The sequence below is a fragment of the Carettochelys insculpta genome, chromosome 2, assembly GCF_033958435.1.
Source record: "Carettochelys insculpta isolate YL-2023 chromosome 2, ASM3395843v1, whole genome shotgun sequence".
Classification (NCBI taxonomy): Eukaryota; Metazoa; Chordata; order Testudines; family Carettochelyidae; genus Carettochelys; species Carettochelys insculpta.
This window is the reverse complement of record NC_134138.1, coordinates 58,268,081-58,294,266: the sequence shown is the minus strand read 5'-3', so window position 1 is coordinate 58,294,266 and position 26,186 is coordinate 58,268,081. Positions and strand designations below refer to the sequence as shown.

General features: G+C 47.9%; 1 protein-coding gene across 1 annotated transcript; it reads right to left on the bottom strand.

Moving 5' to 3' along the window:
• Positions 1 to 19,782: 19,782 nt before the first annotated feature.
• Positions 19,783 to 23,604, bottom strand: HEY1 (hes related family bHLH transcription factor with YRPW motif 1). Its single transcript, XM_074985722.1, has 5 exons — positions 23,378 to 23,604; positions 23,030 to 23,105; positions 22,845 to 22,928; positions 22,586 to 22,667; positions 19,783 to 21,645 (listed from the first exon to the last, which is right to left on the bottom strand). Exons 1-5 carry the CDS (start codon positions 23,467 to 23,469, stop codon positions 21,068 to 21,070), a joined length of 912 nt encoding a protein of 303 aa, XP_074841823.1. The 5' UTR covers positions 23,470 to 23,604; the 3' UTR covers positions 19,783 to 21,067.
• Positions 23,605 to 26,186: the final 2,582 nt, after the last annotated feature.

Genomic DNA, 26,186 nt, shown 5'->3' with positions numbered 1-26,186 from the left:
AAGGGGAAGGCTGGCAGTTTCCAGTGTGTTTTTCCCCCTTTGTTTTGCTTTAGAGCGCTGGTAGCGCTATTTCATGACAGAAGCAGATCTTCCTTTGGGAATTACACACAGGGGTAAAGCAACATAAATGCCCCTTGGAACAGCAGTGGACATACCCTGTGAAAACTTGTTTAAGTCATACGCAAGAAATTGTACAGAAGCCAATCTTCCTTGTTAAATTGATGTTAGTGTTTTATGTGCCACTTTTTGGAAAGCTAATCACGTCACACATGGAGCAGAGGAAGAGCCGTAGAATTACTTAAGGTCTGGGGATGTGGGGTATCAGCTAGAACTGCACAAGCCTTGATTACATGGCAATTGGTTTGCCAAGTCAGACCATGTAATTGATCATTAAAGCAGTGTACCCCCGCTCAAATGCCCCACTTACAACTCTGTCTAGTCTATGCAGCCCCTGACACATCACCCTGATGCATTCCCTCATTGAGCCTGAGGCAGTGCCACTTTTGTGCTGGTCTGCTTACTCCTGCCAGCTGCCCCACCGGCCACCCGCTGGTCACTCCTGCCAGCCATCCGCCCACTGCTTCTCCTACCAACCGCCCGTCGCTCCTGCCAGCCACCCACTGCTTCTCCTACCACCTGCCTGCCACTCACTCCTGTCAGCCCCCTGTCCACTGTGCTCCGCTAACCATTTGCCCACCATGATTCCAGCTGTTGATGATTTCAGCTTATAGTAGCTTCAGCTTTGGTCCTAGCCACAGCATCTCAGTAGCCACTAAAATGGATTCTCACAAAATAACTATAGACCCAGCTTTAGATCTATCTTTGAACAGTGGGAGGTGAACTAGTCAAACCAGTCTTACAGCTGTATGGCCAAAGGACTCCCAGCCAGCTGACTCAACCTCTAACCCTCCCCCCTTTTTCACCTCACAAGGCTTAGATGGAGGGAGCCCTGTGTCATCCATATCTTAAACAGCAGTGATGACTGCCCTGTACCCCCACAACAACTTCAAGCATTGATGAGACTCCACAATTCTTTACACTGGGTGATAGCATAAATTGTGACTTTACAACAACATGTTTACAATAAACAAACCCTCACTGCCTCACCTGCTACCGATCAGGCTTTGTTTACAAAGCATTACACATTCATACCTTTGCATTTTCATGCATATGATCTCTAAACAACATATTCCCCAAATCCTTCAGCAGTCTTGAGCTCCTGCTGGCACATTCCTTACATAATATATGTTAAAGCCTAAATGTATTATAATAAAATAATTTATATTAATTTTAAATAACACTAAGCAGCTTGTGTGTGCTGTCCAACTTTAAAGAAAGTTAAAGCACTGTATTAGTGGAAGTCACTGGCTAAGCCCCTGTAACCAGGGTGTGTTAACCAGCTTTTAGCATTTGAATATTTTCTTCATTTCAGTTTATTCAGCCATTTCAAGTCAATGACTGTGCTTTCAAAATTCAGAAACCAGCTCAGAGCTGAAAAAGAAGGATATTTTGTTTTCTTCTTCCAATTTCTGTATAAAAACCAGATGTGAGAAGATGAGATCTCCTAGTTCTAAAATCCTGAAGGACATAGTAACCAGAAACAATCAATTTGATCAATTAACTCCAGAAAATACTTTCTCTATGTAATAACTAATTTAGTTTTAAATGCAAACTACATTTTATAAGTTTATTCCTTATGTAACCAGCACATTAAAGGAAGTTTAACTATTTTAAATGCTAGTTTTGTGCTTTTAAAATGTAATATTAATTTATTCAGATAGAGCTTGTCACAAATCAAAAACATAGTAATTATTCCTCATCTCATCAAATATATAATTCTCCATTTTCTAACAGTAAAATGAAATAAAAAGTAAGAATCTGAATTTGATATATATATATATATATATATATATATATACACACACACACTCCATAATTGCTTAAATGAAAGTGTATGGATATAGTATATCCTCCTGGATAGCAAAAACAAGTATAACATTTAGTGCTCAGCTTATATTTGGTTACAAATCAACATCTTTTAATGGTTACCAACAAATGAGAAAAAACCTTTCTTTAGGAATATAACTAAAAAAGTACAGTAAACCCTCGAGAATCTCAGTTTTGATTTGTGTTTAACTCATATTAACATGAGCTAAGTGCAGATGGAAACTGCTCCCCCTCCAGACCCTAGATTCCCCAGCTGGGGAGCTTGGCGGGCACACAGCTGCTTGTGGCGTGGTTTGTCCCAGCTGGGAGAAACTACGGTGCAAGCAGCTGTGCGAAACCCATCTGGGAGAAGCCTGGGGCTAGGTGGCTGCCCCCCCCCCAGATTTCCCCCAGCTGCTTGCTCCCCAAGCCAGGGGAATTCTGGGGATATCCCCAGGCACCTCCCCCTGCAATTTACATGAAATTCGATTTACACGAAGGTTGCCCAGGATGCAACCTCTGTGTAAATTGAGGGATTACTGTACAAAAGCAAAACAAGATTAAAGTTGATTATTTAAACAGAAGTTTCTTGTTTGCAGATGTAAATCATTAGGAAAATCAGTTATTTAAGTCACTTTGCTGTAAATCAATCACCCTGCCCAGCAGTACACAGACAATACCAAGCTGTACATTTCCTTTAGTCTCCAACAAGTGGCACCATTTACCAACTTTCTCAGTGTTCAGCAAAATCAGCACTTGACTGAAGCTGAACCTAGGTAGACTGAGGTGATGCTCATAGGAAGAGAAATACTGAAGAACCTTCTTCCTCTGTAATGACCTCCAATCACAAGGCCTTCTGATTGAAGTGGTTGAATTGGTCCATAGTCTTGGTGTCCTGCTGGTCTCCTCATGGACACCCCCTTTTCTACCTGTGACTGGTCAGAAAATTGTGCCAAATAGTAATCTAGCCACACTGCTCCACTTCTAGGCTTCATTAGTGAAGCTCATAACTAGGAACGAAGAAAAATGCAATGAACCATCTCCGTATGTTACAAAACGCAGCAGCCCATCTACTCAGCAGCACAGGTCACCATGAACACCCCAGTGTGTTGTTCTGTGCACTGGCTCCTCACTGAATACACAGTGCAGTTCATCCAGTTTCTCAAAGGCCTTCATAGAACAAGCCCTCGCTACCCAGAGGAGCTCCACTCCCTCCACGGCCATGACGTCCCACAACTATGTTCCAGTGGAGCAATGAATAGGCTGAAGTTACTGAATGTGAGAGACAGAACTTTCACAGGGAATGGATGTAGATCAGTGGTGAGCAACCTCTGGCCTGCAGACTGCATGCAGCCCATCAAGGTAATTCCAGGCCACAAAACAGTTAGCTGACGTTGACTGTCTGTAGGCACCACCCCACACAGTTCCCAGTGGCCATGGTTTGCTGCTCCCCGCCAATAGGAGTTGTGTAGGTGGTGCCTGCAGATGAAGGAGCCAGAGGGATTGACTGGCTGCCATTTTCACAGTTCCTATTGCCTACGAACTGTGAACCATGGCCACTGGGAGCTGCAGAGGGTGGTCCCTGAGGATGGTCAACATCAAAAAAATGTCTCATGTCCCACAATCAGATTACTCTGATGGGCTGCATGAAGCCCATGGGCCACAGTTTGCCCACCACTGATCTAGATTATGGAGCCCACAAGAGATGAGAACCACCATAGCCCTCCCTCCTTTAAGAACTGAATATAAAACTTATTTCTTTGACTTTGTTTTCCTTCAGCAATTTTTACACATATAGATGGGATCAAACCAAAACTGCATCCAAAGAACGTTGAAGGTAGGATTCAAATCTGAATCTAAACCTGAAGGTCACATTTGACTTCTTTCTCTACGTTGGGAAAGTGAAAAAAAAATCCTGGCATTCAGGGTTGTTTGAAGTACAGATCAAACCATTACAGTGTAGACCCTTTTCTAATTTTAATTGAATTACCCTGCAAGGTTTGATGTGTCTCTACCCACCATTTGAAACATAACTCAACCAGACACAGTGTATGTTGTAACCCATGTGGATGGAAACCAAAGAAAATACTCATATATACCTCTGTGAAGTGAAACCTCCATTTTTTGCACAGCTCCAGTGGCACCCATTTTGTAGTGATAGGCTCCTTGTGGTCAGCTGGGAAACCCTTCAATTAAATGAGTAGATATGGAGCTAAGCGACAGAGCCTAGGCTGAAAGGATAATCTAATGGTCACAGTATGTGACTAGGAGTCTTGAGCCCCTGATTCCAGTTCCCTTCTCTGCTATGGAGTCTCTTTAGCAAATGATGCCATCACTCTTGCATTGCCTTCCCAAAATTGCCTATACTCCTGCCACAAGGGATGGCTGCGGCCACAGTGTGGCTGCTCAGTTGTCTGGCCACTGGAACAGTGGAGGAGGAAATGTTGTTGAAGGGGTGGGGCATGGGAACAGAGCCTCAGGATGAAAGGAGTGGGGACTTGTCCTCCTTCATTGCACCCTCACCTGCCATCCATGCTCTTGTACTTTCTTTCTGTATCTGTAAAATAGGAATAATGGTCCTTCCCTATCTCATAGGGGTGTTGTGATGAGACATGCATCTTTCTGAAACTGTGAAGTTTTCAGGTATTTTGGTCATAGGGAGCACATAAATACCACAGGTAGAAGTAAGTAGAAACTCTTGTATCAAAAATTTGATCAAATAAGGGAGGTGGAGGGTCAAACTATTATTTATTAGATTCCATTCAAATTTAGAGGGTTTTAAAAAGAATGCCAGGGGAGGTTTCTCTGAGAGACATCGTTTTGTCAGCTAAACACCAAGTGAGCTTACATTATACCAGTTCAGCATCTCTTCCACTCCTTTTGAAACAGCTGTTTTGTCACTTAGGAGGAGGCCACAGCAGTAGCACTAAAGCAAGAGTCTTCAGGTTGACCTTCCAAATCTCTGAACATAAATGGTTTTCATGTCAGAATGAAGAAAGGGTCAAACATCAGTCTCTGTTGTCATTTCTCCCTGTCCACAGTGGGGAAATTTATACTCCGTGGTAAAGGAAAAGCAGTCTGGTGATGTATACTATGTTACAATTCAGTAAAACTATGTCACCTTAACACACAAGGTATTTCAGAAACACTCTACAAAAGAATGAGGGGAAAAAAACCTTCTATCCAGTATGATTTACCAAGCTTTCAATGACAGGAAATGATATTTTTTAAAACCTCTGTGAAACATGGCCCACAATTGGTAGCTGTGGTGACTAATAGCAAGGTTTTGTTTTATAACAAAAAAAGATCATGCAGTAAGAAAACTACAGTCCAGCCTCATTTTTCCTCATATTTTATACCAAATGTATGTGATGACTGACAGTTTGTGGCAGGAGCCAAATTTTGGGGTTTTTAAATAGCTGAAGCTTCTTTTCCTTTCTATCTTAAAGGAAGAAGTTGCCCAACACATCTCATTATAAGACCACATTTTCAGTTGCTTATAATTTTCCCAAACTTTAATCCTTTGGGCTGAAATTTTCTAGCTGGGTCTGCCATTGACTGGCTCATTCTGGAAATTCTTTCCAAAATGGTTCTTAAGATTCTGAGAATGAGGATGGGGAAAAAACGTGTTAAAGGTCTGGTGACCTATTTTTGAATAGTTTTAGCACCTCTGTGCTCTGGAGCAGGGACTGGAAATTTAACAGGATGGTGGTCTTTGAATCGTGGATGTGCTTTTCCTGTTCCCAGGAAAAGCCTGCCAAATTTGGACAAATTACAAGTCTGTGAAAAAAAGTTGCAGCTCACACATTCCCTGTAGCATTTTCTTTGATTTTAGCAACTAAAATCTCCAACAATTCTGTGCTCATGAGCATGCACCATCCCCTCACATCTCCAGCATGTGAGGGAACTGAGTATGCTCCAGCCCCTGGCTATAGGAGCAAAGCTGGACTTGCCCTGTAAGTTATGTTCAAACCTGGAATGGGGCCAGACATCAGACATCAGAATTAAGAGTTGAGAGCCCATCTCTTCTACGCTGTCGTTCTGACGCACCCCACTGCTGACTTGACATGAGACCTGGGGTCTAATCTGCAGAAATTCTGGGCCCTCACATTTACTTGGCTTAAAGCCTTGCACTCCAAGTGGAGCATAGGTCATCTACAAGTCTTCTCCACTTCACTCTGTCTTGGGACGAAACTCCTAGCTGACACTCATGGCTGCAGGGAAATTCAATGAAAGGTGACTGTGAACATGAGTGTTTTGTAACAATAAATACTCTGAAAATCAGGTCCCGGGTGTCTCATAATGAGCACCCAAAATTGGTGGATTTTTGACAATCTGTGCTTCAGTTTCCCAGCTGTACCATGGAAGTACCACCACCACCTCACCTCATAGGACCATCATGAAGATATTAATTCACATGTGTGAAGTATCAGTTACTGCAGGGAGGGACACCACAGAAAAATCCACGAGGAAATTAATAATTCTGTGTTCAGAGCAGTATTTGAATAGTGTGTAGCAAAAAAATACCCAAGGACCTACATGAAACAATTAAGACAAGACAAATATTGCATGATACTGCATAGCCAGAGAACATTGTCCATCCTGTGCACGAAATGTGGACATAATGTACACACCTACGAGGATCACGGGGGTAGCTGTGTTAGTCTGTATCTGCAAAAACGAGAGGTCCTGTGGCACCTTATAGACTACATTGCATCTGAAGAGCTTATACTCCAAAATATCTGTTAGTCTGTAAGGTGCTACAGGACTTCTTGTAGCTTTTACACATCCAAAGGAGGCAGATGGAAATTGCATCTGCAACTCCAGCATCTTCTCTCTTTTCAGTGTTTGATTTTGCAACTTTACTGATGTCTCAATATATTTTTGTGACTTACCTAGCACTATTATCACCCCCTCTCCAGATGTACCAAGCATGTTCTCTGTACAGCTTCCAAGGCATGCCAGGACAACAACAAACACCAGTTTCCAATGAGTCCTTCGCTAGGGTCCTTCACTAGCTTTGTCCAAGCAAATGTATAGCTGTCAAAGCCCAGAGAATAGGTTTTCAGTCATGCAGGTGCATCAGTACACTTTTGCATAGAGTAAGGGACATTGGCACAAGTCTGAAGAACCGTGATCTACACAGGGCAAGAAAGTCGATTCTGATACGTCGACTCTAATTACGCTACCCTAGTGTAGACGTACCCTAAGAGTTAACCTAATGCTGTAGCATAGCTTCACCACCTGGTGACTCCACTATTAAAGGAAATCATCATATAAAATCTGAGTAATGGCTCTCACAGTAGCTATTCAGTGCAGCCTGGGCACATCTGTCCTGCAGAGCACTGACAGAAAATGACTGTTTTGCATAGCCCATGAACTTGAAGCAAAAGTTTTGTTTTATCTTCACTAAAAAGAGAGGGACAGGAATGCTGGCCCTAGTCTGTGTTTGTCAGAGACTGGAAATGGATAGCAGGACAGGGATCACTTGATGGCCACCTGTTCTGTTCATTCCCTCTGGGGCACCTCACATTGGCCTGTGTGGGACCACAGGACACTGGGCTAGATGGACCTTTGTCTTACCCAGTATGGCTGTTCCTATGTTCTTTTGAATAGTAGGTGGCTGCGTGAGTGGCCTTCCTTCAGCTCACTGTAGAAAGACACATTCTGACAAAACTTCCGTCAATAGATGGTGTCTACACATAAAAGTGAATCAATCCTTTGACCTGCTCTGTTGACAAAAGGGCCCCCTGGAACATCTATATGGATTGTTTTTTGTCCTCAGTTTCTGTCAACAAAATGTATTGTGGGTGTAGATGCTTCGTGAGTTTTGTCAACAAAACCCCAGGATAGTCATGCAGCCCCATCGCCCCTACACAAGCTCCCTTCCTCCATACCACTCATAGTTCAGAGCCCTGCGCTTACGTGCTCCTCTGCCTCCCTTACGGCACTTTCAGAGCAGGCAAATTGCCTGATTCACACTCTGTCACCCTCCATCCCAGAGCTGAAACACTATGAGCAGCTGGACTAGGTATGGGGATGAAGCGTGCATCAAGCAATTCACAACTCAGCGAATGTCAGATGGCAGAAAAAGGAGTAATGGTCAGAAGCTGAAGAGGGAAAGGTGTAGGTTAGATATTAGGAAAAACTACTTCACCAGGCAGGTGGTGAAGCATTGGAATGCGTTGCCTAGAGAGGTGGTGGATCCTCCATCCCTTGAGGTTTTTAAGTCCCAGCTGGACAAGGTCCTGGCTGGGATGACTTAGTGGGGGTTGATCCTGCTTGAAGCGGGGGGCTGGACTAGATGACCTCCTGAGGTCCCTTCCAGCCCTATGATTCTGAGAACTCTGAAAGCCCTGGTAGGAAGGGGGAAGCATAGTAAGTGCAGGGCTCCTGTGCCCCAATGTATGAGAGGCCTGTGGGGGAGGGGACAGACAGGGGGTCTGCAGGACACAGATGGCGTTCCAGTGGGCCTCGGGCAGCCCTCGGGTCACAGGTAGCCTGTGTAGTGTGAACTGAAGTACAAGGATCAGATCTTCAGCTGATACACACTGTCACAGCACCCTGGATCTCAGCTGAGCTATGACAGTTTCTGCATGCTGAGGGTTTGAGCCCAAGGGTTTTAATCTCTACCCCTGCATGCATATTCTATATGGCAGTTGTGGCTGCTCTCTGCAGCAGACTGATTTATTACCTTCCCCAGTAGATGTCAGATGTTGAGTTACCATTACATGCACCACCCACATCCCCAGAAAATCCAGAGCGTAACAGGGCAACATTTAATCATCCACTACAGAAGGGCACTATCCAGACAAGTAAGTTTCACCCTGGGTCATCATTCTGTGCTCCAGAAAACACATAAGTCTCCAAGAAGCAAAAATTTCGAATCCCTTAAACTTTGCCCCACCTTTATGCAGTACAGACAACTTGTGAAAGAATGTCATCCAGCCTAACAATTGCCTATTTCTTATGTACAATAACGTCAGACTCTTTTTTTAAACAAGCTGGCTGTCTCCCTTCTAAAATAACTCATCTGTTTTATGGAGTGGTGAGCTGATTATACACCATTCCCACAAGAAGGGAAGTACCTTTAGAATAAGGACTATTCAGTACTAGTACAGGATTTCCTCTTGTTGTTGATAATTTCCTTCCAACCTGAGACTCTACGAATCCCAAAGAAAATTCAAAGGGAGCAATCTACAGACAACTGGGCATCTATATTATATAGCAAACAATGTTTAATCTAATTGATGTTTTCCTTAGAAAGTAAAAAATAGCTACGCTTACTGGTTAATATGCAGCAGAATGGTTCTTACTACATTTAGGACTCCCCTCACTCTCTGTTTATATTATACAGAGAGTCACGGCATGTACTGTCCAAGGCCGTACGCTTATACGCAACTGTTTCCTAACAATACACTGCACCTACTTTTACTTCGTCTGCAAATATGGGAATTTAATTTAATTTAACTTAATTCCACGATCTAATTCCCTCAGTGCCTACTACCTTCACAGAGAGTAGACCAGCTCTCTCCTAACAACTGATCAGTGTGCTAATTGAAGACCACCTAAGCTAAATGCCTTCATTGACTAGACTTAACTCCTAAGTGGGCCCAGCATTAAACAAAATAGCTGCGTCTACACGTGCCGGCTACTTCGAAGTAGCCGCGCCAACTTCGATGTAAGGCAGCGAGACGTCAAAGTCGCTATCCTCATGAGGAGATGGGAATAGCACCCTACTTCGAAGTTGAACATCGAAGTAGGGCACGTGTAGCCGATCCGCGTCCTGCAACATCGAAATAGCGGGGTCCGCCATGGCGGCCATCAGATGAGGGGTTGAAAGACGCTCTCTCCAGTCCCTGAGCTCTACGGTAGCTGCATGCAGCGGCCCCTTAAAGCTCACCCCGCCCGCCTTCCTGTGCAGGAAGCTGAGAGAGTGTGCAGGCGGCAGCACAGCCACACAGCCTGCCTGCATGCCTCCCTGCAGCCCAGAGACAACCCCGCCCGCTGCAATGGCCGCCTGCCAGCCCCCCAAGGGGAGCCAGGGCTCCCAGACAGGCAGTCAGCTGGGGAAGAGGCAGCGGGGCCCCTCCTGGATGGAGGCCGAAATCCGGGACCTGCTGGGGCTCTGGAGCGAGGAGGAGGTGCTCCAGGTAATGGGGAGAAAGAGACGGAACGCGGATGCGTTCGCTTGGCTGGCCGAGGGCCTGGCCACCCGGGGTCACCCTGCCCGCACTCCTGACCACGTCAGGAGTAAGGTCAAGGAGCTGCGGCAGGGTTACGCCCTGTCCCGGGATGTGGCCAGCCGATCTGGGGCCGCCCCCGTCACTTGCCCCTTTTACAGAGCGCTCAGGGAAATCCTGGGCCCCTGGCACACCTCCTCCCTGCCGGCCACTCTTGACACCTCGGCCGACGAGCCCCAGCAGGCCCCGGAGGCGGAGTCCACCCTGGAGGCAAGCCCCGCACCCCAGGGGCTTCCCCCAGGAGCCCACCCCTGGGATGCTGGAGGAGGAGGAGGAGGACGGGGAATCCTCCTCCAGCGACGGGGGGCTCTGGATCTCCATCTCGTCCCAGAGCTCCAGCAGGGCATCCGCCCACAGGGTGTCCCCCGACCATGGGAGCAGATCATCAGGTATGTACCCCCCCAGTGCACACCCCCGGGGTTGAGGGGCAGGGGCAACAGACATGACCAGGGCCCTCCACATGCCCAGATGACCATGGCCCCAAGGACGGCAGTGGCATGTCCCTCAGAAGAGTGCATCAGCCCTTGCCCCCCCAGCAGGACAGTGCCATGCCCCATCCCTGGGGATGGGGGGAGCAGAACCTAGGGTCCCCTGGGGGGAGGGGGTGGGACACCCATCAGCAGCAGCAGCATCTCCCGGGGATGGGGATGGGGAACCAGCAGCAGAGGGGTGGGGGGACAAGGGCCACGGCTCGGGGCCCACACTAACGGCTGTCTCCACTCTTCTTGCCCCCCGTGTTCCACAGCTGCACCATCGGAGGGACCGGAGAGTGCCGGCAAGGTGTCAGTGGTCCCGGAGAGCCCACCAGGGCCATCACTGCAGGCCAGCCCCTCGGCGGAGCACCGACCAGCCCCAGGGCGGGGACGACAGCGGACCTAGCACCATCCCCGGACGGCGACAGACCCCCAGCTGCTGGCGATCCTCTGACGGCAGCTGGAGGTCTCGGAGCAGCTCCTGCGGGTGGACGAGCGGCACCTCCATCTGCACGAGCGGGCACTGGCCTGGCGCCAGGAGGCATGGGGGGCCTTTATGTGCACGTTTGAGCGCATCGCGGACTACCTGGACCCCATGCCGTGCCAGCCGCCGCTCTGCCTGCCCTGCCTGCTCCACCCGCCGCTCCACCTGCTGCTCCACCCGCCGTCCCACCATCGTCCACCACCGAGGGGCCTTCCGCCGAGGGGGACCTGGGGCCTGCTGACATCTGCCGGCCATATCTGCCAGTCCACCCGGTCCCAAGCCAGCCCCGGCCAGGGCTGAGGCCGTGGCGAGGGTCGCGCCCGCCAACCCCCAGCGCTGGACAATAGGGGGTGTGGGGCCCAGCATGTGGCCCCCTCCCTCCCCCTTTGTACATATCCCCTTTATTTATGTTGTATATAGTTTGTATTAGACCCCTGTTATTATATGGTACCTGCCCCCGATATAAATAGTTCTCCCCTTCCTTGTGTTCCACTGTTTTGTGGTTATCATATAATATATAAAATTTATATTTATAGTAACAATATAATAATAAGAATTCACCGTTTTGTGGTTTCACAAACAACAGGTCTATTTTTATTTGCAAGAAAAGTGGGAGGGGGTATGCTCTTGGGTGCTCTGTGGTGTGGGCGTAGGGGCAGGGAGTGTTGTGGAGGATGGGGGGGGTGCAGTGGGGGGCCTGCCAGCGTTCACCCTGCAGCCTGGTCGAAATGGGCCCGCAGGGCATCCTGGACCCGGATCCCCTCGGGGTCCACATGGCGAATGGGGGCAGCGGGTGGCTGCACGTCAGCCCTGCCAGCCTCCACAGCCCAGCCCTGAAAGAATGCCTCCCCCTTGCTCTCCAGGTTGTGAAGGGCGCTGCACGCGCCCACAATCTGGGGGATGTTGGTGGGGCCCACATCAAGGCGGGTGAGGAGACACCACCAGCGCCCTTTGAGGCAGCCAAATGTGCGCTCAACAACCTGGCACGCGTGGTTCAGGTGCATGTTGAAGCGCTCCTGGCTGGCTGTGAGATGGCCCGTGTAAGAGTGGATGAGCCAGGTCCAGAGGGGGTACACCGCATCTGCGATGACGCAGAGGGGCATGGTGGTGTCCCCCACAGGGATCTCCCACTGGGGGATGTAGGTTCCCGCCTCCAGCCGGTGGCACAGGCCCAAATTCCGGAATACCCAGGCGTCGTGGGTGCTGCCAGGCCAGCCAACATAAATGTCCAGGAAGTGGCCCCGGCTGTCCACCAAGGCCTGGAGAACCACCGAATGGTAGCCCTTCCTGTTCAGGAAGCGTCCTCCTCTGTGCTCCGCAGCTCGGATGGGGATATGGGTCCCATCCAGAGCCCCGAAGCAATTTGGAAAGCCCAGGGTGGCAAACCCCACGATGGCGGCATCTGGGTCCCCAAGCCGCATGAGCCTGTGGAGGAGCAGGGCGTTGATGGCGCGGACGACCTCCAGGGGAAGGACATGGGAGAGTACCAATGAGGGGTGTGCAGGGTGTGTCTGGCCCTCCCCTCCCAGGGCTCCCCTCCCCTCCCCTCCCCTCCCAGGGCTGCCTCCCCTCCCCCATGGGTCCTCTTACCTCCATGAGGACAGCCCCGACGGTGGCCTTGCCGACGCCAAACTGCTGCCCCACGGATTGGTAGCTGTCTGGAGTGGCCAGCTTCCAGACAGTGATGCCGACCCGTTTCTCCACACTGAGGGCTCACCGCATGGCGGTGTCCTAGCGCCTCAGTGTGGGGGTGAGCCACTGGCAGAGCTCCAGAAATGTCTGCCGGCTCATACGAAAGTTCTGGAGCCAGCGGTCGTCGTCCCACTCGCCGAGCACCAGCCGCTCCCACCAGTCAGTGCTCGTGGGGTAGCTCCACAGTCAGCGGCGTGTGCGGCGGGGAAGGGGGGGGGCGGGGGGCAGCAGGGTCTGGGGTTGCTTCCTCCTCCCCTGGGGGCAGTTCCTCTTCCACGAATAAAAGGTGGTCAGCTGCCTCCTTCATGGCATCGAGCAGGGCGAGCACTGCTCCTGCAGGGGTGGCTGGGTGGACCTCTGGCTGCTGCTGCTGCTGCTGCTGGGGGTCCATAACTGCTTCGCTGAGGTATGCGTGCCTATGGCTCTGCAGACCGCGTGCCTATGGCTGAGTGTGTCTGGGAGGGGCCCTTTAAGGGAGCGGCTAGCTGTTGCCCCGGAAGTGCTAGTCCGCCCTGTGACCCTGTCTGCAGCTGTTCCTGGCACCCTTATTTCGATGTGTGCCGCTTTGGCATGTAGACGCTCCCCTGCAGCGCCTACTTCAATGTGGTGCTACCCAACGTCGACGTTGAACGTCGACGGCACCAGCCCTGGAGGACGTGTAGACGTTATTCATCGAAATAGCTTATTTCAATGTCGCTACATCTAAATAAGCTATTTCGATGTAGCATACACGTGTAGACGTAGCCAATGAGAAAGAGGCATTTTTACCATGAGCCAGGGTGTAAGTATGGCTTAGGCAAAGGGTGGCCCACCAATTAGCTACTAAGAGGCAAAATAGCTGTGGATAGAGAGCAAAGATCCATGTATTATGTATTTGTCTATCTATCTATGGATAGATAACATATATTCATGGAAAGAGAGATAAAAATAAATATATAATATGTGGCTCAGTGCCCAGCCCCCACCCCCAACCCAGTCCCCCACCAATCCCCCACAGCAAGGCTCCCCCAGCTCCCTTTCCCTGCTCCAACCCAATGCCTGGGACTCTCCAGAGCCTCCACCACGCACTTCTCCCTCCAGGCACCAGGGCACATGCACAGAGCAGTGGTCAGTAGTCTAGGAGTGCACCTCTGAGCAGGAGCCCCATTTCATTGATCAAAGAGCTGCATGTGGCTCTTTGGCTGAGAGCCAGGGGTTGGCCACCCCTGGCATAAGCCGTATGCTAGATCTCTGCAAAGGCATGAGTTCCTTCTATAGTGAGTAAAAACAGGCATGACCTGGCTGTAAACGTCTGGTCCTAGCCAAACCTGGTAATACAGAGTCAATTTCCCATGGGGTAGAAACAGGAACTTTACAGCAGAAGGCACTCAAATGGATTTTTTGCCCATTATTACCACACCTCCGTTCAGGAAAATACTTTGGCAGTCCCATACTGGCGGGGCAGCTGTTAAAGGATGGTTGGTGTTCAGTGGTAACTGCTGTAGGTAAGTCCAGCTTTTATGCCTTATACCACTCTCAAGAATATTAATCCACAAGCTTCTTCTCATGCTCTGGCCACAGTTGGATTTCCTAACCCTCTTACAATTATTCAACAGCAAATACAATCAACAAGTCAAGCTGTCATGTATTTTGCAGCCCAGGACAGCAAATATGAACCCCAGCATTTCTCTGTCATTAGTCAGCTAGACAAGCCGTCAAGTCAAATGAAAACGTGTTCACAGAAATCCATTCCACCTCCTTCCTGTTGCTTTAATTATACGGTTGGATCCTAGTCTATCGCTCACCTGACACTGGCTTACTGAGCAAATCTCAGAGAATTACTGCTTTTTCTCCTCCGTTTGAGTCCTTCACATACCACAGATGCTTCCATTTCTTAGCACCTATTGACAATGTTTAAAGTATTTTTACTGCAACCAGTGCAACCTCTCATTAATTTTTCATCTGTTCCCTTTCTTCAGTTTCCCTGGGTCCCTGTGCTTTAGTCCCCTTGATCTTTCATGAACCCTTTTCCAATTAAAGTACATTCTGGGTTGGATTCCCACCCCCCATGCCACCACAACCACACCCACACCCACACAGCCTCCATTGCCAGTCCTGTAGCTTCTATGGGAGTGGCAGCATACTACAGAGACTTAAGTGCTCATAGTGCTGGTGTCTCACTGCTGTTGTCTGCTTACACATTAGTTCTGAGAGGGCCAAAGCTTCCTGGAGCTCCCCATCTGTATGTGAACAGGAAGGGGAGAGCAAAAGGTATTGCTCTGCTAAGTGTCCCTGGGGAGGGAAAGAGGGGATACAAAAACATGGGCGTACCTATTTTCTTTGCAGCATGTTGTTCCAGGAAGGAGCAATTTGGTAGTAGCCCTGACCTCTTGCCTTGCATATAGACCACTGCTCCGGGCAGTCCTTATGCAAGCCGTACAAATGGGTCAGAAAGGTGATTTATTTCCTCTGTAATTTGATACCACATCAACTAGCCATGTATAAACATAGGAAAAATTAGCAGATTATATTATAGAGTTAGCATTTTGGAAAGAATTAAAAGGAATATGGGAGAAAACAAGTTACTGCTGAGGAACTATAGAAAATCATTCCCATTGCCTGTAGTCTCTTATCAAACACCTTGTCCACGTTTTTTAATCTCATCTGACGCTGGGATTTTAAGTTTTATTTTTCTAAGTGCATTTCAGACCCTGCAGCTCATGTCTGCAAAAGAAAGGGCCAGTTATAAATAAAAATTAGATACTCACTAAGGGAAGAAAGAAACAGCCAATCAAGACCTAAGTACACCATACTCTTAGAGGTTCAGGTTGATTGGTTACTGCTTGGACATAAGATGCTTATATAGTGCATCAGTTTGCTGAGTCACCTGGCAAACCACATAATCCACCCTTGCAGCCCTTTCATCTCTCAGGTCTTTAAAAAGGGCTTTGCAAAATGTTTCTGTTACCTTCCCACGCTAAATTCATGACTACCCCTTATTTACTACAGCCCTCCAGTCTCGTGAAGGGAGTATGTTGGTGACCAAATTCAGAATTTCTGGCAGTGATTAGCTACACAATATAAAACAGGAAGAGGGATTTCATTTTATCTGTAGTGACTTGCCTTGTTTGTGCTTGGGAAGAACTGGCTGGCTTCCCACTGCTATGCAGTATTCTAAGAAATCTTCTATCTACTTAGGTATGCATGCCATTTTGTAGGTGAAGAGAGCCACAGCGAGGATTTTGTTTTTCCATAACTCTAATAAACCAAGTCCTTCTACCAAAGTTGTCTTGGGTGTCAACAGGGTATTCCTTCCAAAACAGACAAGTCTATCTCTTTCAGTAGCTAGTCTCTAGCACAAACACAGAATTGTAGTTCTAGAATAAAACATGTTTTTATATAGCATGAATCAAGGTTTCTAGAAAAATTCTACACTTCAACTCGTCCTTCTCCTCCAATAAAAAATTTTTTTAAAAAAGACACCTTTGCTTTCATGCTTCTCCCAGGAGTTCAAGGTCTCTCCATCATCCCTACATCCCCATGGAGCTGTAGCCTCACAACACACACACACATGCAGACTCGGGGGGGTTTCAAAATAGCAGCACTTCATCAGGGTATAATTTGGGGCCTTGGGTTGAGGATGCAGATTAGACATACAGAAACATATCTTCTTCCCCTCCCATTAAAACTCATGCCCCTGTAATTATCTTCCAGCTGTCGGGGATGAACAACGCTCATTTAGTGACACTCTTGATTGGCCATCAGGGATCGGTACATAAGGATTCAAGCCTTGCCCATTGTAAAGTCTGTAAAAATATTCTCCCTTTTCTTACTTTTTGTGGTAAAAATCATATGCGTGGCCAGCAAGCAGCAATGGAAAAATAGAACTATAAAACTTGGGTTACCATATTTGAACTTTCCAAAAAGAGGACACCCCTGAGAGGAGTGGATCCGTATCAGTATCTACCAACTCACATTGTATTAGAGTGTTATTGTATATACGCTACATTAATACAGTACGAGCTGGTAGTTATTGGTACAGATACACTCCCTCTCAGGGATGTCCTCTTTTTGAAAGTTCAAATATGGCAACCCTAAACTGCTACACCAGGATAAACTGCTCATGAATGCATTGGCTGGAAATCAAAAAAGCTTCTACTCACTGGAGTACTGAGACTCTGAAACAGCCTTCTGGTAGGAGTGGTGGGGGGCAAACAACCTAACTAGTTTTAAGATGGAGCATGATAAATTGTGTGTGAGATTTTGCAGCGGGGTTGGCAGTAATAAGAGGAAACTGGAGTCATGACCCAACAGATTCCTTCCAGTCCTGTATTCTTAATCACCTCAACACCAGCACTACTCAGACTGAGACTCAGGAGCCACAAGAGGTCCTTAAATGCATCTCCTGTGGCTCTTTGCCTAACAATTAAATCACAATGCTTTAATCTCATGTGCTGCAATATAAGTTATTAACCAGGCAGCTTTTACCATGTCGTTAACCAACCATAGCTGAGAAAATAATAACAGTTGGTCAGTTGTTTTGGTGTGAGAATTACATAAATTATATAAATAGTAAATGGAACAATGAATGCACATAATTGTGGCTCTTGTGGATAATACCGATGGCTAATTTGGCTCCTGAAGCACTGAAGTCCAAGCGTCACTGCTCTCAGCACTCCACGTTTACAAATAACGGCACTTACCACTTAAAGGGAAATTTTCATCTCAGATTTTAAAAATGCTTACCCTTGCGGAGGGGATAAGGCGACTACTTTTGTCCTATGGCAAATATGGGACGCTGCCCTCCAGGAATGGGGGGCTGCCGTTCCACATCAGGGCTCCTCAGCAATGGGAGCAGCTGCCCCACAGTGAGGCACCAGGGATGGGGGTCTCCGCAGCCTCCTGTTGAGGGGGAGTGGAGGAAGGGGGATCCACAACCTCACACTGGGGGGTGCCAGGGAATGAAGAGGCCATCCCATGGCAGACCTCACTGGCAGTAGAGGCTGCCTCTGTGGGATGCCAGGGAATGGGGCAGGCACCCAGCAGAGGAGCTTCCTGGCAGTGAGGGCTGCCACCTCAGACGGTGAGTGTCAGGGAACAGAAGCCTCAAAAAATATGGGACAATTAGCCCATTTTCTTAAAAAAGTTGGGATGCCTGTGAGGCAGCTTAAATAAGGGACTGTCCTGGGAAAAATGGGATAGATGGTCACCCCACAGAGGAGCCTTGTCCTCTGCATTTTACAGCTGAGGAAATGGTGACATCAAGTATAAACACCTTGCCTAAGACAATTCAACATGTTAGCGACAAAGTCAGGCATTGAACCCAGGCCTCCTGATATATGGACTAGTGCCCAGCCTACTGAGCCATGCTGCCTCCCCTGCAGTTTATTTGAGCTGCCATGAAATTTCTAGGCACCCCTAGAGTATCCCCCCCCAACCCCAGTTAATATAATTCTACTGGTAGATTCTTAACCTCTAACCTATACCATTTATTTGCTCCAGAGGGCAAGCATAAGAGATATTATTAATGAATGTTTTCACTGTCGTCAATAGGAAGAACTCAATAGCCTGAGATACAAACACTAATCTTGTACCTTACACTCTCCAATACCACAGTTTATTCACTATTAAGGCAGGGGGAAAGAAAAAAATTACATGGGCCAACAATTTAAAGAGGGGCAAAAACATTTGGATGTGAAAGAAATACTTATTGAGGCTTAGCACCTTTGGGATTTAGAAAGCCTTTAAACTTTACAAGATGGCAGACGCGTGTGCTCTGGCAATCCCTTAGAGGTAAAGACTTGTTTGTTTGATACCAGATGAGCAGAGATGTAATTATGAATGGCAATATAATTCTGAAAGAGAAACTGGGATCTGATTTTTATAGCCTATTGTTTCATGTTTATAGACACTCTATTCTGTAACTACACTGATACATGCACGTATTTCTAGCTCTAATACAGTTTTGCCTCTCCCACTTTCATGTTTGCCAACAGTTTTCTCCAGAGGAGGAGAGTAGAAGGAAGTTATATACCTGATTTTCCTTCCATGTTAACTATTCCCAACCACAGGGCAACCCTTCTTTCAAATATGGGAGCCAAGGCATCCCTTAGGCTTAAGTCAATACAATTCCCATATTAGGCAGAGAGCCATTTTAAAACAAAGTACTCTGCTTCTGAGGGGCTAGGCACTCTAGCAAACATAAGCCACTTAAAAACAGAATTACTGTCTAAAATCCAATACACAGAGAAGAATTAAGATACCTGGAGAAGGAACCCTTTAGTTCAGCTGGTACAGACTTCCAGAATGCTACAGAAAACCTGTGGGCCCAGGTCATGTCTGTTAACACCACTTTAGGGAAGTATTTTCCACACATGCCACCAAAAAGTGTGGTCAGCTGGACAGCATTATTAATATTACAATACAGAGACATGCATCAGGATCAGGCTGCCCTCATGCTAATTACCATATAAGCGCATAGGACGTGAAATGAACTTGAAGTTTGCCAGCAGAGCTCTCACCTGTTCCACCTCCAAGAGTTGTTTGGGCAGGACAAAACTCTCATGAGTGAGGCAGCACCAAAAGGTTCCCAACCTAGCTTCAAAGGAAAAAAAAACAAAACGAAACCGTATGTAGTTTTTAAGTGGCCTCTACCGTCACGTGCAGTGCAACTTCACCTTACTCTCTAGTACCGGCATTGGTCTCTTCCACCTCATACTTCAAGCATGTGAAAAACAAATTAAAAAGGAATCTTAATATTAATTTTTAAGCCTTATTCTGAACGGTGGCCTTATTCAGAGACGTAGTGCTATTCTGTGTACTGAACCATAGTAGAAAAGTACATAGCAACACTTCAGACAGTGTTGCACGGTGATGTTAACTACGTCATGGAAGAACAAGAAGTAGTTCTGCAACATCTCAGATGGTACCCATAGCCACAGGATTCCCCACTGACACATCAGACAAAAATGTCATTGAAAATCATTTGTTCTTTCTCCTTTATTTAGCCACAAATACAAAAGCGACCAAACCCAATTCAGTGGAACCCACTAATGAACACCTCTTGACAGAATAATCCTGGTCAAAATGAGGCTTGTGTAACCCAATCAGAATATATACAAGAATGCTGCAAATCCCTTGTAAAATATGAGCAATCACCTCTGCGTGCATCTCAAAGTAAAATACAATAGAAAATTGACCAGTTTAAGAGAATATATTTGTTACAAAAGATGCTTATTCCCTAAATGGGTTTCCACCATAACATTCCATTAGCTATTTAAATGTCACCACAGTACATTTTAGGTGCAAATTTGAAGCTCCTGGGGTAGAGTTTGAAGTCAGTTACCAAAGTACAACTAGTACAGGGTAAGAGAGGTACTCCATTGTAACCAAAATCAGGTTCTGACCCCGCACAATTGAAAGGATGTTTAGCATTGGCTCTAGGCGGTAAAGTGGTGTATGTTTTGGTCTCCCTCCCATGTGACCTCCCTAAAATCAACACCAATGCAATGCACACTCAGTCAGTAGCATCTTCACTAGTCTAGTCGTAGTTTGCTCTTGAGCAAAACAACTTCCCCTCCTTCAGCCAAAAAATAATAATAATAATAATAATAATAATAATAACAACAATAATACAGTGGTTTTGAGTTGTGATAAATGTCCACTAAGGACTAGGATAAGATCACTAAACACACCCAGCCACCATGACATAGAATTCCTTTTCTGGGATAAAGCTGGTCAATCTGATTTGTCAACGCTTTGTTCAGAAATATAAAACTCAGAATACAGTTTACAAAAGAATATTTTCTTATAGAACATCTTAATGTCAAAATATTAACAAACAATTCATGTTAACGCTGAGAAGAGTAGTTTTGAAAAATTAAAATCTAAAAATAAACTGTTGCTAACAATAATACACAAAAATATACTAAATGTTAAAACGGGTCCAATGTTCCCAGGCAAAATGGAACCATTTGAGACAAATTGTTTACAAAGGGAGTTAAACACGCAACATAAACCTGTGACAAATTAACATCCACTAGCATGATTTTACTTTTGGACAAACTTCAGCAACACTTTTTAAAAAAAAAAAAAAAATCTGCTAATATAAAAATTTAAAAAATCCAAACACTTCAGATTTTAGACAAACTTTGTTAAACTGGAACTGTACCTTTCCCTCAATTACTTAAGAACTTAAAATTGAAGTTGGCAATAAAACCAGTTCAGCTGACTTTTTAAGCTTCCCTCACCCTGCACTAAACCATTAGTTCTTAAAAGGCTCCAATCTCCGTCCCCCACGGTCTGTAGGGCTTGCCCAGGTTTGCTGGCTGTGCTGGTGCAGACGGACTGAGTGCATTAGGGGACAGCAAATGGAACGAACCAAATGAAAAGGGGAATGCAGACAAAGATGACACGGAGGACAGCAGAGGAGGAGATAGTTTGGAAGTAGAGGTGACCACCGGGAGCACTGGTCCAATGCTGCCATTAGGGGGCAATCTCAGTGAAGAAGTCTCAGCATGTGGAGCAGTAATTCTGCTCTGGTGATGTTCTGTGGAAGACGTGGTACTGGCACTACCGTGCCCAGTCTGAGGCAATAACAATGGGTGAGAGATGTGAGGATGATGTCCAAAGGCACTGCCCCAAGGAATATGTCCAATGCCAGCGTGGGTGCTACTTGCTGCTTCCCGTTGAGAGGCATAATTATTGAGGTGAGACACAAGTCGAACTCGGAGAGGATCAGAGGTGTCAAGACCCTCAATAATACTAAGGTACCGGACTACTTCAGCCAGGCACTCTCGAAATCCTAAACTCCGATAGTCCATAGCAAGAGCATGGGCATCAAAATAGCCTGAGAAAAAAGGAACAAAGAACGGAGTCTTAAAATACTGAGTTTGGTCATTGGCTACACTGCTCTCTGAAAACACATTTCACTTGAGTGTCTTGGGTGTATGGTCAGTTTTCCCCAAACACAGAATGGCTTCCAAAAACTCTTCTATGGTCTAGCAAGCTTTTCACAGAATCATAGAATTCTAGGGCTAGAAGGGACCTCAGGAGGTCATCTAGTCCAGCCCCCTGCCTAAAGCAGGATCAACCCTAACTAAATTATTTTATAGTATCTGTATTGTGATGCTGCGAGTCCCAGGACCAGACTGGCATGTATACGCTGAAACTGCACACTACCAGCAAAGAAGGGACCAAGAGAATAGAAGCATTTTCCAATGCACTCTACATCAATGGAAACAAAGCCATTGAACACTGGAATTCATTAGTCACACACGTGTAATATATCATTGGCCACTTTCACAGACTAGCTGTTGGTCCTCAGCCCTCAATTTATGCATTGCCATTTGTGCTAGCTCCTCCTCTACCCATTTCAACCTATAACAATAAACAGCCAAAAGGATCCTAAATAGACTTATTATTTGAGAGGGAGAGGCAGTGAGGAAAAGCCCATGTTTCTCTTCAGTGTCTGAAAGTTATTTCACTTCACACAGTGCTGCCACAACCTTACAGAACTTGGATAACCATGATCTTCCCAAGGAAGAGTCTCTCTATAGACTACAACAGCTAATCTGCCCTTAACACAGAATAGTAAATAGAGGAAATACAGAATTTCCCAGCAGCAAATACATATCCTTTTGATTTTTTTCTCCCACTGCATGCAGCCTCTCAGATGACAAATCTGTTGGGACATTCAGTTACAGTGAAGGGAGCTGCTTGAGCTTAGTATAACTTTATTGCTGCAATCACAGATTATGCATTGAATCCGTTCTCAGATAAAAGATTACCTTTGCCTCCTGCTGTATGCAACATTTTCAGGTGATCCACAGTCATCTGCAGAATTTCAGCTTTTTCCAGTTTGGCAGATCCCTGAAAAAGACACAGAAATAGAGGATAGAATAGACCAATTTTTAGACCAAAAAGAACTTGGCAGAAATAGTACAAAATAAAACATAAGCAAGTAAGATGCAACACCATTTCTAGTCTGCAGTATTTAAGCGTGAGTCACCTGTGTACTCATTACACTGGGCGCCCAGTGGGAATTACCTGCTTTTCAAAAGCACTAGGCACCAGTCTCCTCAGCTCGGACAAGCTGTTATTGATGCGATCCCGGCGCCGTTTCTCGATGATCTATGGGTAAATCAGACAGGGTTCAGCGCTGATTGCGAAAGGCAGGTTGGGGCAAAGCAGTCTGACCCCGGGAGGGGAGCGGCTGGTGAAGGGAGACTCACCCCTCTGCGCCTTTTCCTGGCCAGGATCTGCGAGGTGGTGGATGGAGACATTGAACCTGGGGCTGAACTCAGGTTTCTGAAAGGCACCGCAAAGGGTTAGTTAGGGCAGATTGCGGGAATGAGAGACCTGGGGCTGGAAGGAAGGAAGGATCGACCCAGCAGCGCCCCAGATAACAACGCGCGGGCGGGGGCGCCGGGAGGCAGAGGGGCGAGCCGCAAGGGCAGGGAGCCCATTACCTGCCGCAGGGGCCAAGGGGGCCCGGCCGCGGGCACAGCGCACAGCCCGCTCCCCGCGGATCCCCGCATCCCAGGGGCACGGCACAGCGCCGCCGCCGCTCCCCTCCTCACCCATTCTCGTCCGCGCTCTCCTTCTCCACCTCCACCGGCTCGTCCAGCTCCTCGCTGTCCGAGGAGCTGTACTCGGGGTGCGCCCGCTTCATGCTGCCGGGCCGGGTTGGCTGGCTGGGTGGCTGGCTGGCTCAGTGCGCGCCCCGCTGCCGCTCGACCTCTGGCTCCGCCGGCTCCGGCTCCCCCATGCCGTTCCCACGCCTCGCCTCTTCCCCGCGGGAGGGGGCACGCCAGGCGCCGCCGGCCGCAGACAGCACATCGCAGCCACTCGCCGGCCCCGCTCTCCCGATTGGCGGACGCCCCGCCGGCGCCGGCCAATAGCCGCTGGCTGGGAGAGCGGCCAGCGACACGCCCCTGCCCCTCCGGCTCCGGGGCTGCGCTGAGCGACACACGGCAGCGTTCGGAACCCGCCCCCGGCCGTGCGCGATTGGATGGGCCGGAGGCCAGTCAGGCGCTGGCAGAGCCGCACGCGTGGCCTAGCGGCCGTGGGAAAGTTGCAGGGTGCCCGGCTGGCGGCCAATCGGGGCCGGCTGCGGCGCTGGGCTGTGCGTGCTGCAGCGGCGGCCGCCGCGTGTGAGCCGCCCCCGCCCGGGCGCGGGCAGACAGCCCTGCAGGGCAGCCCAGTCCGCCCTCGCTCCCCTGGGCGGGCAGAGTGCGGCGCGCTGGCGCTCAGCTCGGGCGGAGGCGCTCTGGGAGCCAGTTGCACAGCAGGCCGCGGCCCCACACAGCTCTGGGCGCTGCTGGTGCCGACAAGCCCCCAGCAGCCCGCCCTGCCGCCCGGCCCGCGCAGGGGTGAGCAGTGGGGCTGCCGCAGCCCCACTCCCTGGGCTTTTATGCGTGGCCCTGGCCTCTGGCCACATGCCCGGGGCTGGGGCTCTGGTTCCGGCCACTGGACCGGCGCCCGGGACTCTGCTCACTGCTCTGGAGCTCAGCCTTGCCCTCACACTTGCTTGGACCCCGCCCCCCATGGAGACCAGGCTCTGCTCCCAGCCTTCGGTGGGAGTGGAGGGGTCCACAGACAGAGGAAAAGAGGGCTGGCTTTCAGGTCCCCTGCCATTAGACGGGTTCCAGCGCCACTGCAGGCCAGCTTCCCTTGCTCACTGTCTGCTTTTAAAGAATCACCTCTCCCATGCTGGCCTGCGTGTTTTGGGCACCCAGCAGTATATATCTGCAGCAATACCTCTGTAGCTTTCCCTCCGCTCTTGTCTCAGAACTGGCCTTGCTCTCATGCCTACAGACAGAAACATTAATGAGTAGCTGCTGGAAGGGCAGGTCCACTGATCACCTTGCAGAATGGCTCCTTGTGTTCTCCTGTCATCTCTCTGTAAGTGTCTACCCTTCTTCCTTGCTTTAGAGTGTAAGCTCCTGGAGACAGAGGTCAGCTTTGTGTTCTGTTTATACAGCACATAAGAACGGCCATACCGGATCAGACAAATGGTTCATGTAGTTCAGCAGCTTGTGGTGGCAGTGGCCAATAGTGGGTGCTCCAGAGAGGATAAACAGAGCAGATAGTCATTATGTGATCCATCCCCTGCTGCCTGCTTTCAGTGTCTGCCAAATGAAAGATAAGGACCCCATCCCTGCTTGGATGGGCCAGTTAGAAAGGGGTCTTGAACCATGCATGAGGCTCCTAAATGCTGCACTAATACAAATAATACTTAATTTATACAAAGCCTTTGAAGTAAGGGTCCTTTACTAATGGATAGTTTTGATTTCACAGATGGGGAACTTAGGTGCACAAAAACTTAAGTGGCATACCCACCACCACCGTGAGGCCGCACCAAGAAACCTCCCTTTCCCTAAGTCTGCTGCTCTGCTCCATCCACTGGTCTAGTTGCTGTAAGCATCCCCTTTGTTTTAACTTAAACTATTCATGTAGCTTCACAGTGTACATTTCATTGAGTCGCCCATATACTTGGTAAATGCAACAGTAAGATTATTTGGGATTGTCTTCTGGCAGAGTGAACGGAAATGGAGCTAAAGGGATAAAAGCCAGAGAGGTAGGGCCAACAGTGCCAGTTTAGCAGATAGAAAGGTCCTGTGACTGCTCGTGTAACTATCCAGAGGCAGACTTAAATGTTGGAACTCTGGAGCTTACTGCAGGAGCCTCTAGGGTTTCAGTTAGAAGCCAGCTAGTGCCCAGCTAAGACTGCAGAAGAGACTAATTCTGTTTTTAAGTGTCAAAACAAAAAGCAGTCAAGTAGCACTTTAAAGACTAGCAAAATAGTTTATGAGGTGAGCTTTTGTGGGACAGAGCCGCTTCTTCAGACCATAGCCAGACCAGAACAGACTCCATATTTAAGGCACAGAGAACCAAAAACAGTAAGCAAGGACTGTTTTTGGTTCTCTGTGCCTTGAATATCGAGTCTGTTCTGTCTGGCTATGGTCTGAAGAAGTGGGTCTGTCCCACGAAAGCTCACCTCATAAACTATTTTGCTAGTCTTTAAAGTGCTATTTGACTGCTTTTTGTTTTGATAGTGTATAGACTAGCACAGCTTCCTCTCTGTTTTTAAGTGGTCTAGGTGCCATTACATGGGATAGTGAACCACACCCTGTAGGTATGCAGGTTACATACTTCTCCTAGCTGAGGAAACGTCCTAAGTTTCAGAAACCAGTTGAAATCCCAGACAAACCCCCCACTTTTAACCATCCAAACAGGGACTTGAACCTTGGATCTCAGTACATGAACCAATACAGTTGCTGAAAGCCAGCTAGCTGTCAACTAAGGCTTTTGAGGAGACTCAGTCTTTCTGTCTGTAATTAGTCTAGGTGCCACTACATGGGACAGTCAACCACACCCAGTAGGTGT

Bases quoted from the DNA above. Each gene is read 5' to 3' on its own strand.
- HEY1 (XM_074985722.1), bottom strand. From the start codon at position 23,469: ATGAAGCGGGCGCACCCCGAGTACAGCTCCTCGGACAGCGAGGAGCTG. The intron at 23,106-23,377 runs GTGAGGAGGGGA...GGTGCCTTTCAG, and splicing joins GAGAGCGCGGACGAGAATGG to AAACCTGAGTTCAGCCCCAG. The intron at 22,929-23,029 runs GTGAGTCTCCCT...ATTTACCCATAG, and splicing joins CCAGGAAAAGGCGCAGAGGG to ATCATCGAGAAACGGCGCCG.